At 44.8% G+C, this 15,163-nt stretch overlaps 1 protein-coding gene across 4 annotated transcripts in view; it reads right to left on the bottom strand.

Moving 5' to 3' along the window:
• Positions 1 to 15,163, bottom strand: part of XDH (xanthine dehydrogenase) — a 94,662-nt gene that overhangs the window by 2,046 nt on the left and 77,453 nt on the right. For all 4 annotated transcript variants that reach the window (XM_075925324.2, XM_075925326.2, XM_075925325.2 and 1 more), the window contains 8 exons: positions 14,379 to 14,474; positions 12,388 to 12,516; positions 11,320 to 11,394; positions 10,252 to 10,304; positions 7,490 to 7,604; positions 5,798 to 5,863; positions 3,161 to 3,349; positions 2,021 to 2,188 (listed from right to left, as the gene is read on the bottom strand). In XM_075925324.2, coding sequence (XP_075781439.2) covers positions 2,021 to 2,188; positions 3,161 to 3,349; positions 5,798 to 5,863; positions 7,490 to 7,604; positions 10,252 to 10,304; positions 11,320 to 11,394; positions 12,388 to 12,516; positions 14,379 to 14,474 — 891 coding nt within the window. The remainder of the gene's footprint in view (positions 1 to 2,020; positions 2,189 to 3,160; positions 3,350 to 5,797; positions 5,864 to 7,489; positions 7,605 to 10,251; positions 10,305 to 11,319; positions 11,395 to 12,387; positions 12,517 to 14,378; positions 14,475 to 15,163) is intronic.

Below are 15,163 nucleotides of genomic sequence, written 5' to 3'. Positions count from 1 at the left end.
ACAAGGTTCCACTGGGATGTTGGGGTCCACTTGAACACACTCCTACTGACTATAATAGGGATTGCAAGGAAGCAGGGTCAACAAGGGCATAGATCAGGATCAGGGCCAGTCTGAAGACTTCAGGATTGGCCCTCAATCAGAAAACTGAAGAGATCATAATATTCAGTAATGGTCATCAAAGCAGAAAGCACAAAGTCAGGCCGTAGCAGCACTTCTCCATTCCATTCAGGAGGCTAACAATGTTAATGATAGACTTGCTAGATGCATTAACATTGTTGGCACAGCCTTCAGAAAGAAGGGTGAGAAAAACTAAGGAGATGCCATTAAATCATTTAATCTATGCCGTTGCGTTATAGTAAGCTGGATTCCTAGGGAATAGTCCTATCCATATTGGTTAGCAGAGCCCAGGAGGCAGCTAAAGTTGAGCCAAGGTTGCATTCTAGCCTGAGCCTGTGTTTTATTAATTAGATTGGAGAGAGAGCTGTGCACAGTGCTGACTTCTAAGTTTGCTAGATTGCTGATTTGAGCTCTGTGACTCAGGAAACTTTAACTCTATTTAATAAAAGCAGTGTATTCTTCTGAGAAGGAAATCCAAGTGGCTGCTTTATGATTCTACAACAGAGGTGGGCAATGATTTTTGGTAGGGGGTCACTCCAAGATTTTGGAAAGTGGTCAAGGATGGCTCTTTTCTGTGGAGGAGGTGCAGGGTCTAGGATGAAGGTTGGGTGCAGAAGGGAACACAGGGTAAAGGACTGGAGTGCAGGAGATGGTGTGAGGTCTGAGAGGGAGTTTGGGTTGTGTCCTGGGTCAGGGGATTGGGGTGTAGGGTCAAGGAGGGAGTGTGGGTGCAGGAAAGTATTTGGGCCTGGAGGAGGAGTGTAGGAGGGGGTACAGGGTCTGGGAGGGAGTTGTAACCTAGGGCAGGGAGGATGCAGAGGGTTTGGAAGGTGACCAGGGGAAGGAGTTGGAGTGTGGGAGGGGCAGGGGTGCCAGAGGCAGGCTTTGGCTGGGAGGCACTTACCTAAGCGTCTCCCAGCCAGCAGCCCTACAACACCCCCAAGGCAGGCTAGGCTCCCTGCCTGCTGCAGCCCCAGACCACTTACAACTGCAGGCTGCTCCCTCCATGTGGCTCTCAGCTCCAGGAAGGGGGAGAGGCTTGTGCCGCTCCCGGCCCGCATGCTAATCTCTCAGCTCCTATTGGATGTTTGTTTCTGGCTAATAGGAGTTGAGAGATTGGCTGAGGTCAGTTCCTATTGGCCGGTTGTTTCCAGCCAATAGGAGCTAACGATTGGACTGGCATGCCTGAGGGTCCCAGCAGGATGGTCCTTAGGCTAGATCCGGTGGCTTGGCAGGCTGGATCCAGCCTGTGAGAGGTATCTTGCCCAACCCTGTTCTACAGTACACAGTAAGACTTTCCTCTCAACCATATAATGCAGATAAATAGAAGAAATAATTTACAGGAGACTTCCCTCCACTCTCTAAATTCAGCACATGCAATAAGGTCTAATTACAAGATTATTCAATCAGAGAGACCGGGGAAGGTAAGTCAATGCCTTTGATTGGACCAGCATCTATTGAAGAAGAGCTCTCTGTGTGTGGTTCAAAAGCTCATCTCTCTCACCAACAGAATCTGGTCCAATAAAAGGTACTACCGCGCCCACCTGGTTTCTCAGTACAGGCTGGTCAGTTCCACTTCCTGTTTCAAGCCAGGGTCAATACTGAGCTCAGGTTGAGCTTCCAGCACAGCAGAGAAATGTACAGAGTAAGGAGATACCTGCATTCACCACTGAGTACACTTTGCAGTGTCTATTCCCTCTCATGATGCAGCCGATGTTTGGATTTGCATCTCTCTTTCAATAGCATCAAACCATTGGACAAAAGAGAAAGCCACGATCTATATTAAATGTCCTAATCTGATCACATGAACTGTCTCAAAATGACTCTTCTACAACCTGGGGTGGGATAGTTGTTGAACTGGGTCATGGAACTTTACGAAGCTGAGAAAGCCTCAATACTGTACCAGTTTAGTGAAGTTGTCAACGCAGGCATTGCGGATCCTCTCCGGGGTGGCAGGGCTGTCTAGTCTGAATGGCTGTGTCAGGCCTGATTCAGCCCTTGCAGCGAAGATGGCATCTTTGATGGCATAAAACACAGAGGCTGACAGGAACAGGGGAGGTTCACCCACCGCCTGAATAGACAGAACACACAAAAGAATCACATTGACCCCACACAGTTTGGACTGCAGGGCCAGTGGAAGAGGAGCAGAATCTGCTTTACTCTTGATTTCCTTCTTTTGTAGGGCTTTGACCTCCTTTCCTGCTAACTGCATGAGTACACGATCATGAATAACAGTGACAGACAAAAATAGCTTGATGGATTTGCAAGCATGCTTCCCTGGAGCCAGGGGAAGGAGATGAGTGGTCAGACAGACAAGGTATAAAAAAATATTTAGATGATGACATTCTGGGGTCCCTTTGTGTGCCCACTTGAATGGACAGTAAACTGGACATTCTTTGAACCTGTGCTAGGGTCATAGGTCAAGCTGCATATTGCTCAGTCCTAGCAATCTGACCAGAGCCAGTCTGCCATGGCAACAGCAGAGCAACATTTACAATACATCATTAACTCCTTATGGCGAGGGACCCTGGAACCCCCCCCAAAAAAACAGCACTCTGCGACCAATGGGGAAAAAGATAATGGAATTACACCAAATCCTTGGAAATAAATCTGTAGCTTCACAGTGGTTTCTATGCTGCACACCCCAACTATTCAGCACTTTCAGAACAACAGGAGGAGCAGAACTCAAAACACCTGATCTGAACACACAGGCTACTTAAGCTAAAGTAGCTTGGTTAGCAGTATAGGGTCTAGGTCACAGCTGAGCAGTTCAGAGTCTGTCCAGTACAGGGCAGTAGTGACAATGTATTAGCCATTTCATCATTAAGTCTTTTAACATGTATGTTACCATTCAAATTAAGGATTACTGGTAGAAGGAATGCAAACAAAGAGGAACAGCTAATCAAAATGCTCTGATCTCTTCAAAGCTGGATACATCAGGAACCTCCTCATTACTATAAATGTGATTTCTTTACACAATGTTCATGTGCTGCTTCCATGCAAATAATGATTAGTAGAGGGCATGTGGTTGCCAGGAGGATACCTTGGATGCATAAATGGCTTTGCTGTTTGGACAGTCCCGGAGAAGAGAGACATGGAACTCTGTCGGGATGTCTCCAAAGGCAGGGATCTTGTACATTCCAGGGCCTCGGCTATACAAGTCTCCTTCAGGAGAATAGCGCAACTCTTCCAGGGTAAAGAGTCCCAGGCCTTGGACAAATGCTCCCTCTATCTGTAAAATAAAGAAAGACTAAGTCACATTCTTTTTTTTTTCCTCTCTCTCTCCTTCACACACACCCAAAAGCAATGATTGTTCTCAATGGGACTGTCCTGGCCAAATTCCCACCTGGATAATTACACTCTGTGTCCTTAAATTCCACTTGCATTTTCAATTGGATATGGTATTCTCCTTGTGTCCCTGTCCTATACTTGCTGTGAAATATGGCTGTGTCCCAACCAAGAAGTGACTTCATTTCAGCGGTTGGTGAGTAATTCCTCTACATCACAAATTGATGCTTGTAAAGTGATATGGAATCCTTTGGGATAAAACATACTATATGCAGGAAATGTAAGATGCAGTGTTTCTTATGCAGTAAATGAAAAACACCCATAAATGACAAGCTACTGATTTCTTTATAGATGCTGTTATTGTAGGCCTATGTCCAAATTTAACCCTTTAGTGAATCCAATGGTAATTCAAAGATTTTAATGCAAGTCAAGACTTTTCATGCAAGTCAGGACTTTTCAGCTTAGAAAAGAAAAGACTAAAGGGGGGACATGACAGAGGTCTATATAATCATGACAGGTATGGAGAAAGTGAATAAGGAAAAATTATTTACTTGTTCCCATAACATAAGAACTAGGGTCACCCAAATGAAATTAATAGGTAGCAAGTTTAAAACAAACAAAAGGAAGTTTTTCTTCACACAGTGCATGGTCAGCCTGTGGAACTCCTTGCCGGAGGATGTTGCGAAGTACAGGATTTTAACAGGGTTCAAGGAAGAACCAGATAAATTCATGGAGGTTAGGGCCTATCAATGGCTATTAGCCAGGATGAGTAGGAATGGTGTCCCTAGCCTCTGTCAGAGGCTAGGAATGGGTGACGAGATAGGGATTACTTGATGATGCCCTGTTGAGTTCACTGCCTGTGGGGAATCTGGCATTGGCCCCTGCTGAAAGACAGGATACTGGGCTAGATGGACCTTTGGTCTGACCCAGGTATGGCCATTCTTGTGGTCTTTTGTAAGGCATTCTAAAAGCTGAAGGTGACAAAAGAAAACTTCTGAAAACAAATGATTTTTACTTATTTTATGAATTTCAAAATAAAATCTCCCACTGCTGTACTCTGATACACACTCCATATTCCTGCCTCATCAGCACAGAGATGTGTGTACATGTCTGCCCATTTCTCTGGCTGTGTCTGTGGTGGTTTGCACACAGCAGCCACCAGGAAGGGTTGAAGTCCCCCACCCATTGAGTACATACCCTAACAAAAGGAGCTACAGAAAAATACATTAGATACAATGGGTCAACAGCAGGCACATTTTTCACAGATATCCAAGTCTCACTGACAGGCAATGGGACCTAGAAAGACTAGAGAGATGATACAGCAAATACTCTAGGACTATGTCTAGACTGACCACTTTTTCCGGAAATGCAGTCGCTTTTCCAGAAAAACTTGCCAGCTGTCTACACTGGCCGCTTGAATTTCCACAAAAGCACTGACGATCTCATGTAAGATTGTCAGTGTTTTTGAGGAAATACTATGCTGCTCCTGTTCGGGCAAAAGTCTTTTTCCGAAAAACTTTTGCGCAAAAGGGCCAATGTAGACAGCAGAGATTTGTTTGTCGCAAAAAAGCCCCGATCGCGAAAATGGTGATCAGGGCTTTTTTGCGGAAAAGCGCGTCTAGATTGGCCACGGACGCTTTTCCGCAAAAAGTGCTTTTGCGGAAAAGCGTCCTGCCAATCTAGACGCGCTTTTCCGAAAATGCTTTTAACGGAAAACTTTTCCATTAAAAGCATTTCCAGAAAATTATGCCAGTCTAGACATAGCCTAGAAGATTCCTCAATAAGCTCTGAATGCAAAAGGATAATTATAAATTCACAACAACTCACTCCAAAGAAAAGGTGAGAAGGAGGGAAAAGAATTGCTTGTAAATAAAATAGAACTCTCTTTTAAGTTCAAGTCACACTCTCTGTGCTAACCCTGAATACCAGTACATGGAAGAGATCTGATGGAAGGGCCTTGCCGGCAGGATTGGCAATTAAATTTGTCATAATATACTGCACACACAAAATTGGCCAAATGAGGGTCCAGTCCTGAAGGAGTGCAAATCTTCTCTCCCCACCAACCCAGTATGTGAAATTTCTCTGAATTCATTCTCCTTACTTTGGCCGAGATGTACAAAAACCACGGTAACTGAAGGCCACACAGGAGTCTTAAACAGTACCAAACAAGGGACTATTCCTGCCTAACCCTGTGTCTATTCCTGCTCCAATTTTGGAGGCTGGTTATTTCTCATTAGCCAGCTCAATATGCTTCTCTGTTTAAATCTACGGTGTTACATTTGCAAAGACACAGCTTGTAGACAGAATAGAAGAGGTTGTCTAGAAATGGCCCATAGCAGCAGAATTTTCTGACCAAACAAAATGAATTTGAATGAGAGATATTAACACTTACCTGTCCTATATCTATGGCTGGGTTTAGGCTGGTACCAACATCCATTACTATGTGTGTGCGAAGATTCTGAAAGTTATCAGAAGTAAAGAATAAACAAGCACAAAGAATAATTGAAATCAGGCCAATCTACATTTATACTTTTTAGTTCGCATATCCACTACCACCCACATTTTGGCCAGGATTCCTGTGTTCACACATAAACATGTATGGCAAATAAGGACTTCTCACGCTCCACTGGTCAGACGATGGGCAGTTGGTGTAGCTGGGGCTGGAGGAGGCAAGACCCCAGTCCCATAAATAGCTCCGCCTCCTCTGGTAAGGCCCCGCCCCCCACGGGAAGGGGAGGAGGCAGGGTAGTGTGCCAAGTGTATCCCAGCCTCCCTGGAGCACCAGGGAGGGGAAAGAGAGGTGGGGGAGCCACCTCCCCAGAGCAGTGGGGGAGAGGAAGAAAGACAAGGGAGCACATGCACACAGCGCAGCTCCTCTACCTCTCTGGAGCACCGGGGGAGGAGAGGAGGCCGCATGGCTCCAGACTCCCTAGCCCAGAGCACAGGGAGGGCAGGTGCTGGGGGCAGCATCACTCCACCCCCAGAACGCCTACAGCAGGCATGCTGGGGACGAAGTGTGGGCGGGGCCAGGCTGGTAATTTGGGAAGGCAAAGCCTTCCTCCGCCTAAGCCACCAGACACCCATGGGTCAGACAGTAAATAAAGCTGATTGTTCTTTTTAAACCATAATATTGAGCCTGAAATCAAACGCAGCTCTGGAAACTCAAACATCATCTCAAGTTCTCAGAGATCTCTTTGATCCATTATGTATTAGTTCTAGGTCCCAGTGATCAGGGCTTTGTCTCTGAACATAACAAATGAAATCAATGGGACGTAATCCACGAGGAGTTCCCTTCGTCCTTTCTGCAATTGTTCAGGCAAGTATTTTTTTAATAAAAATCTCCCATCCCTAGTTTTAATGAGTAACGCAAGTCTCTAATCTTTTACTGCTACTTTGTGCTTACATAGTGCTGGCACCTTTTATTTAACACTCTCAAATGTTTTTGCAAGTCTCGCAGTACCTTAGTGAGGAAGCTAATTATTAATATACTATACCAACTTTGCATATGGTTACATCAAGGAACAGTAAAGTTAAGAAATCTGCTATTAGTCTGTTTTCAGTCACTGTGGGTGTGTCTAAATTACATGGCTCTGTTGATGGAGCCATGTAGATTAGGATGATCGGCAGAGGGAAATGAAGCCGCGATTTAAATAATCGCGGCTTCATTTAAATTTAAATGGCTGCCGCACTCTGCCGACCAGCTGATGATCAGCTGTTTGTCGGCAGATTGGGGCAGTCTGGACGCGCCGCTGTCGACAAGGAAGCCTTTGTTGACCGGCGCAGGTATGCCTCGTGAAACGGCCTTTGTCGACCGGCGCAGGTATGCCTCGTGAAACGGCCTTTGTCGACCGGCGCAGGTATGCCTCGTATCGCGGCTTCATTTCCCTCTGCTGATCAACCTAATCTACATGGCTCCATCGATGGAGCCATGCAATTTAGACACACCCACAGTGACTGAAAACAGACTAATAGCTGAAAATAGCTGGCATAGCTGAAAACAGACTAATCCAGAGTCCTCAATCTAACCTCTGGACAATGCTTTTTTACCTTAACTACAGAGGATTTAATCATGTAACCCACTCACCTGGTGGTCACCTGTCAGGCAGTCTATCTCAACCTCGGAGCAAGCAACACCGTAAGAGAAGTAGTCAAAAGGATTTCCTTTATTCTCCTTAAAGTCATACCCAAGGCCAGGAACTCTTAATAAAAAAAATACAAATTTCTGGGTCCATGAACAGCCAAAATAAATACTTTTTCACTGAATCATCTGCTTTTCATAAGATTTCATTTTCTTATGCTTCACACTTTTTCCCCTCTGTGCATAGGAGATACACAGAAAAAAAATGTTACTTACCTCTCTAACTGCTGCTCTTCAAGATGTGTTGCTCATGTCCATTCCATGTAGGTGTACGCGTGCTGCATGCATGCGTCAGAAGTTTTTTTTCCTTAGCAGCAACCGTTGGGCCAGCAGGGAAGCCCCCTGGAGCAGCGTCGCTTTTTCAGCTAATATATAACCTTCATTTGAGCGGCGGACAGCCCTATCCAGGGCTGCGTCCTCCCTAACCTTGTGGGCCAGTGCATAATGATTGGCAAAGGTGCGGACCAAAGACCACATGGTGGCCCTACAGATGTCTAGGATCAGGACCTGAGCCACAAAGGCTGTGGAGGAGGCCTGGGTCTTAGAGGAGTGGGCTGTGAGGGGAGGAACTGGTACCCGGCCAGCTCATAGCACTCCTTGATACAGGACGTAATCCACGAGGAGTTCCCTTCGTCCTTTCTGCAATTGCTACAAACAGCTGTGGAGAACTTTGGAAGGGCTTTGTCCTTTCTAAATAAAAGTCTAAGGCTCTCCTAACATCAACATGTGTAATGCCTGTTCCTTGCCCGAAGCATGGGGCTTGGGGTAAAAAACCAGGAGAAAAATGTCCTGAGACATATGAAAATGAGACATCACCTTTAGAAGGAAGGCTGGATGGGGGCGTAACCGGACCTTGTCCTTGAAGAAGACCGTATATAGGGGGTCCAAAGTGAGAGCCCTCAGTTTGGACACGCACCTGGCCGATGTGATAGCCAACGGGAAGGACACCGTCCAGGAGAGGTGCATCAGCTAACATGTCACCAGAGGCTTGATAGGGGGCCCCATGAGCTTGGAAAGAACTAAGTTTATGTCCCACTGGGGGAGGGGCTGACGCACATGCAGATAAAGTCTGTCCAAATCCTATAAGAATCTGTGGACCATGGGATGCGTGAAGAGCGTCATGTCCCTAGAGCCCTGAGGAAAGGCAGTTATAACCACTAGGTGATCGATGAGGAGGACAACTCCTGGACCTTAAGGTGGAGGAGGTAGTCCAGAACTAGTGGGACCTGGGTGTCAGAACAACAAACGGGTGAGAACTGCTGGGAGCGCTTGCTAAGCAAGACCAGAGCAGGTTCCAATGACCCTCACACGGAGAAAGAAGAAACTGAGGGAGTGGAGGTCCAGCAGGGGTATATATTAGCCAATAAAATGGTGCCACTCCACAGGGTTCCCCTGCTGGGTGCTGCTAAAGGAAAAAACTTCTGACGACGAGTGCACACAGCAAGCACATACCTACATGGAATGGACATGAGCAATCACTCAAAGAAGAAATAAAGAATACAAGACTATCTTGTATTCCGTAAACTTAGTAAGACTCCTTCTTCAAGAAGTATTTTTAATCAATCTTAACTAACCTATCTGGAACCCACACATTTAAAATATCCATATACAGTCCCAATCCCAAAAGTCCAAAATTAAATACTTTATGCATGGACTAGAATTGTGCAATGCCAGAACTAGTAAAATTTTGTGCTGATGCTGACATGAAATGGAGCCAGGAAATAAGACAGAGTTGTGAAGCCATTCATTTTTTAAGAGTTGTTCACAGCAAATCCTGTGTTATGCAGCTCTGACGGCTTATAGTTTATGTAACTATTAATGTTTTGTGAAACACCAACAAAGCCACTTGGCTAGGAGACAAAGGCTTTTCAAAGATGCAGTGGAAATTGCCTCACCTCACACATTTCAGCCCCATAGTGTCTATTCACAATATCAAGTTTAATGTTTTGTGATGAGTCCTATGCCTTTTATAATGATGGGGCTGTGTTTGCCTCTGACAGTAATACTGATTGATGGGAGAAAGGTTTAATTTTAGAGCTACACAAGAACCAGCCAAAAACAGAAAAGGCATTTTTTAAAATGAGAGAATGAAACTGAGCATAATGGAATCAACTCATGCACTGGAGGCTGGAATGTGGCTTTATTTAATTGACTGCCTCTAGTACCATTCTGAAATCCCTTTGAGGTTTTCCTAGGTAATAAACCTGGACCCCTTCTCCACTGGGCATGGAAAACCTAAAAGGCAGTAAAAACTGGCCAAGTTTTGATCTTGAGAGAAGACAGGAAGCTGAGAGCAGGATACAGGAGCAGATTCACTTGCATCTCTAAATCAGAACTAACTCCATTGAAATCAGTAGCAGTACTTCTGGGTTATACTGGAGAAAATGAGTTCTGAATGTGGCTCCACACACTTGCCTCAGAGCTGTGCTCCAGCAGTGACTCATCTTCTCTAGCTCAGGAGAGCTTCATAAAGGTGTGGCTGATGGATGGGCTAATACAAGCACCCCTCAGCTTACCTCACCACATAGGTCAGGATATGCAGCTGCTGTGAGGACTACTGCAAATTTCACCTGCCATAAAAAGCTGCAAAACAGCTTCATGGCCTGAAAGATTAATTATGCACCCAGTAATCCTCATGCAATGCTCCTGCACATAGACTATGGAATTAGAAACGCCACTGCGCTATCCTAACTTTAATAATCACTCACCTATAAAATCCTGTGGCTGACAGGCTAACACAGTTAACGTAGGCTTCATTCACCTGATAAAGTAAGTATGTGTTAGAGACAGTTATTCTTAGTAAATTAATTCTTGTACAATAACCTGAGAGTGAACGCTGAGAAAGCTCACATACACAAGAGGGGATGGCATTCACAGTAGAGTGGCATGAAGTGCAGTCAAGTTGCAGTGGGGAAGTTCTAGGCTGGATATTAGCAAAAGGTATTTAACTAGGTGGGTGGTGAAGTACTGGAATGGGTTACCTAGGGAAGTGGTGTCATCACCATCCCTGGAGGTTTTTAAATCCCAGCTTGACAAAAACCTGGCTGAGATGATTTAGTTGGGATTGGACCTATGTTTTGCAGGGAGTTAGATTCAATGACCTCCTGAGGTCTCTGCAGTCTTATGATTCTATGATTCCAATAATTGTTTTTGGAGAGAGAAACATTTAGCGATTTCTTGATTTCTTCATCTTCCTTCTGCACCATAGTAAAAATCTTCCAAGCACAGGAGACTTAGAGTTTGAAACTTAGAACTTGGCTGGAATAGTCATACATGGGAGTATTTCAATTTGGGTGGCCCTTGACAATACAATGCAAGGAGTGCCCAGTCTTGGATGCTGGAAAAAGAGAACTATTGTCCCCACCAAGGCTGATTAAAAAGTATTATGGAAGTTTCTTATAGAGAAGTCAACTTTTTTTCCCCACAGAGTGACTCTAAGGTGAGCAGAGATTTTATTCATTTTATTCAGATTGCATCAGGATTGCAATCTGACCATTGAGCAACACTGGCACCATTTGGGAATGGTGTACATATTTCAAAGGAGGAATGTGGAAGTGCCTATCAACTAGTCGAGTAGTCGATGGAAATCCCATCGACTACTCGACTAATAAAATAACCGATAGTTAAAATCCTTATGCTATACTCTCTATCCTAGAGCTTCCTAGAGCCTTTCCTACAGGATAAGCAGGGATGGAGGATTTGTCTATGTGGGGTTGATTTATGAACAAAGTTCTCAACTGCTCATATCTAAGTTGTACCAGGTATAAACAACTTACCCAGTCCTTCCAGGATCCTTTGGGGTTAGAACTTTTGAATGGCTCTAGCCTTTTTAAAATAGTCTTACAGGCATTCTAAAAAACAAAACGAAACACAGAGCAACACTTTTAAAAGTAGTCCTTTGAAATGTGAGCTTATTACACAGTCATTCATAGTTACCCCCTGCCTAAGTCAACATGGTCTTCATGACACTGAAATATCATTAACTGGACAAGGTTCAGTAACTGGGAGAGTTGATGAGAAAGATGTAATTTGACTGGAGAAAAATTAGATTCTAAAGCTGATTGGTTGTGCTTATGGTAAAGGGAGGTCCCAGTGATGGCACAAGAGCAGAGCCAGTTCTGCGGGTGGAAAAACAAGGTGGTCAGCCAAGCTACCGTCCTGAAGAGGGCACTGTATTGCAGTGGCCTGCCATATTGGTTCTGCTCTTACTGGCTGGCTATGGTGATTTTGTTTTGGTTTTTCGCTCAGCCACTGGGGGCCAAAGCACTAGTAAGGTTTTCCATCCTGGCAGGCAAAATAGCTAAGGCTACACCTTGTATGGGGCCTTCTGAGTCATGACACAAACTACTGGAAGGACTCTAGCTCATGAAGAAAACATTGCCTAGTTTAACTACTTCCAGATTACCTGACAGTATCTAGCAAGGTGAGCTTGTAGCATCATGGAAATAATTCACCGTGCCCTCATTCAATTCACTTAACCATGCAGCATGCCTATAGTTTGATCCCAATTCCAGTTTTAGTCCCAACCCATCTATATGTTACCCTTAACAGTGTGCCATGCTTGCGGTTAATGCCACAGACATGACTAGGAACCTGCCTTTCTTCAGTTTACTAACTGGCCAAGGAGTAAGCATGGGAGTCTCATAAGAACCTTGAAATGAATATGGTCATTCATTATCTGCTGCATCTTAATAATCATGGCCATCACACAGAATTATGAAGTATCATGTACTTAGTATTTCCTTTCCAAGGACATCCCATATCTTTATGAAGCAACAAGTACACAGCATGTCCTGGAACCCTAATCTATCACACCAGAGGGTTGAGTTACTCAAACGCCTTACAAAGACAGCCATCCCATTGATGTCTGCGCTGACAGAAGCGGCTGTTGGAGAGGTATTGGGGACGGTGTTAGTGCTGGTCTCACTGATGTGAATGGTGGTGGTGGGGATTCCCAGAGTTTTGCTGGCAACCTGCAGAGCAACAAAAAATTACTGTGTAGTGTATGTATTTGTGAGGCATGCCAGTTCCTACCCATACTACAATGTCTCTTCTAGCCCATCCCAAATTTCACCCCTTTTGGTTATTTGCAGGAGTTAGTTAACTCTAGGTTTCGTATGGTCCAGCATGAGAACTTGTGTATGTATGTCTGTCAAACTTCCTTACACCTGTTTCATTACACAGACATTTTTTATCCCGCCAGAGATTTAACAGCTGTAAAAGACAGAGAAGGAAAAGTCCCTGTAGCTCACTCAGTCCATCGTCTTGCCAGTATGAGATTGTTCCTTTCAGTATAGTAGAGATGTGCTATACCTAGCTTTAAATGTTACCCAAACAATGGGGGTATATGCTACCTGTACTTGTACTATGTATGCAGCAAATGCCCTTTAATTGCTATAACATTTATTGCAGTTTCTGTTTTTGCATCCTTCCAGAATTTAAGTTCATCCTTGGATTGGACACACCTGAGCTCTTCCTGTAATGAGGCCATGCATTTTCCATTGGCACTTCAAATTTCTCTCTCAAAAACATTACCATCTACTTGGCACTCTAACTATATTAAATAAGCCATTGTGCCAAAGAGTCTGCTTATTAAAAGATGATGCTTGCTGCAGTACTGCCCTGCACGAGTTTGTTACAATGACTTGTGCATAACAGGGTTTGTACATGCCATGTAGCATCACAGACCAGGGAAACCATGGAAAGAAGAGGGAACCATGGAAAGAAGGAGGGATGGAAGAACCCAAACGTTTGGGGTAAAAAGTTTCTAAACATCTCTCTTTCTGAAGTGACATAAAACCTTAACGTGTTCTGCAAGTATCAGGATGAAATCTTGGTTCTACTGAAGTCATTGAGAGTTTTGCCATTGATTTCAATGGAGTCAGGACTCTACCCACAGAATTCTAGAACCTATTAAGTTCCAAATTATAGGTTCCAGGTTCCCCCATCAGTAGCAAGGTCTTTTAAAGTTAATCCAGACTTGCTTATTCCCAGGGTAAATCTAGAGTAACACCATCAGCATCAGTGGAATTCCTCCATATTCACATTGCCAGGAACTCAGCACTCATCTTTATTGAAATTTAAAAATAGATGTCAAATACAAAAGACAAGGAGAAAAATTAGCTTAAATATAATGTGGCTATTGCAGTTTTAAAGGACCAGAGAGAAAAGATGTAGCTTCTTATTTTCAGGAGAACAGTGCTATTCATACAGCATAGTTTACGTCAAGGGACCCAAACGCCCCGGCCCACAGGCCACTCCCAGATAGAGCGATTGCACAATCTGAGCCAGGACTCCCAGTGGGCTGGGGAGAGTTGTCTGTTACCAGCCTCCAATCCCTAGCCCTTCCCACCATTGGCCCACCCTCTCCCTACATGGCATCCTGTCCCCTGAGCACACAGCTTTGGGGATCACTGAGGCAGGGGCTGACACCATGTGACAGCAGCAATCACATCCCCCTGAGGTGACAGAGGTCCCAGGGGAAGCAGAATGCACTGGGTGGATGCACTAGGCCGGACTGTGCAATCGCTTTAGCTGGGACTGGCCTGTGAGCCAGTTATTTAAGATACCTGTCCTACACAGCTGCATAAAACTGAATATATTAGTTTAAACCAATGTGTATAGATAATACAGATTATAGTCTTCCCTTCCCATTACAAGGCCATTTTAGAAATCTATCATAGGCGCTGATGCAATGAAGGTGATTATTAGAGTTTCAGACCCTCCACAAACGTACAAGCCATGACAGCAGTTCCTTACTGCCCATTGGAAAGAATATTAAAGAAGTGAAACTGGAATTTTTGTTAAAAGAGGCCTCATGCTGACATGTCATTACCTGGATCATCTTGGTGTGAAGTCCTTGACCCATCTCAGCCCCACCATGTGTAAGCAGCACTGAACCATCTGTATACACTTGGACCAGAGCCCCAGCCTACAACAGGGATTATTCAAAAGATAAAGGGTTTAAAGGGTTACCTTAAATAAATTAGCAAATTACCTAGTAGATTTCAGTACTAGGCAGGGATGTAAAAAAAGCTGATAAACAGTTCTCTGGTTAAACAAAATGTTTAACTGGTTAACCGTGATCTGGTGGAGGGAGCTGCCCGGCTGGGGTCCCGCCTGCCCCTACCCAGGGCATAGGGTGGTGGCTGCCAGAGCAGCCAAGGCCAAGCTGCTGCTCCATGCAGCTGGGCCAAGGCCCCACCAGTCCCCACCTGGGGCATGGCGGTGCCAGAGCTGCTGCTGCAGCACAGCTGGCTGGGGTCCTGCCTGCCCCTACCTGGGGCACAGCAGGGCTGGAGCTGCCCCTGCCACAAGGCCAGGCCAGATCCTGTCTGATCCTGCCCAAAACCCAACTAGCCCAAGCTATGTATAGACAATGACAACTGTTGACATTCAATAATGCCAGCATATTTCACAATGCAGTTATCTTTAAGGAGATGGAGTTGTGCACGAAACTGGGTGCGTCATGGGGTCTTCTGGACAAATGGAACCCTGAAAGTGTGGTGTATAACATCTGCATTGCTTTGGAAAGATTTGTGTCATTTCTCCATTGGGGACGTTCAGAGAAGGACTGAATCATTTTGATTCAGAAGGAGAACCTGGACTGGTGATCATAAA

The sequence above is a fragment of the Pelodiscus sinensis genome, chromosome 3 (assembly GCF_052426305.1).
Source record: "Pelodiscus sinensis isolate ZL-2025 chromosome 3, ASM5242630v1, whole genome shotgun sequence".
Taxonomy (NCBI): Eukaryota; Metazoa; Chordata; order Testudines; family Trionychidae; genus Pelodiscus; species Pelodiscus sinensis.
The sequence above is the reverse complement of the archived record's forward strand: the minus strand, read 5'-3'. Positions and strand labels throughout refer to the sequence as shown.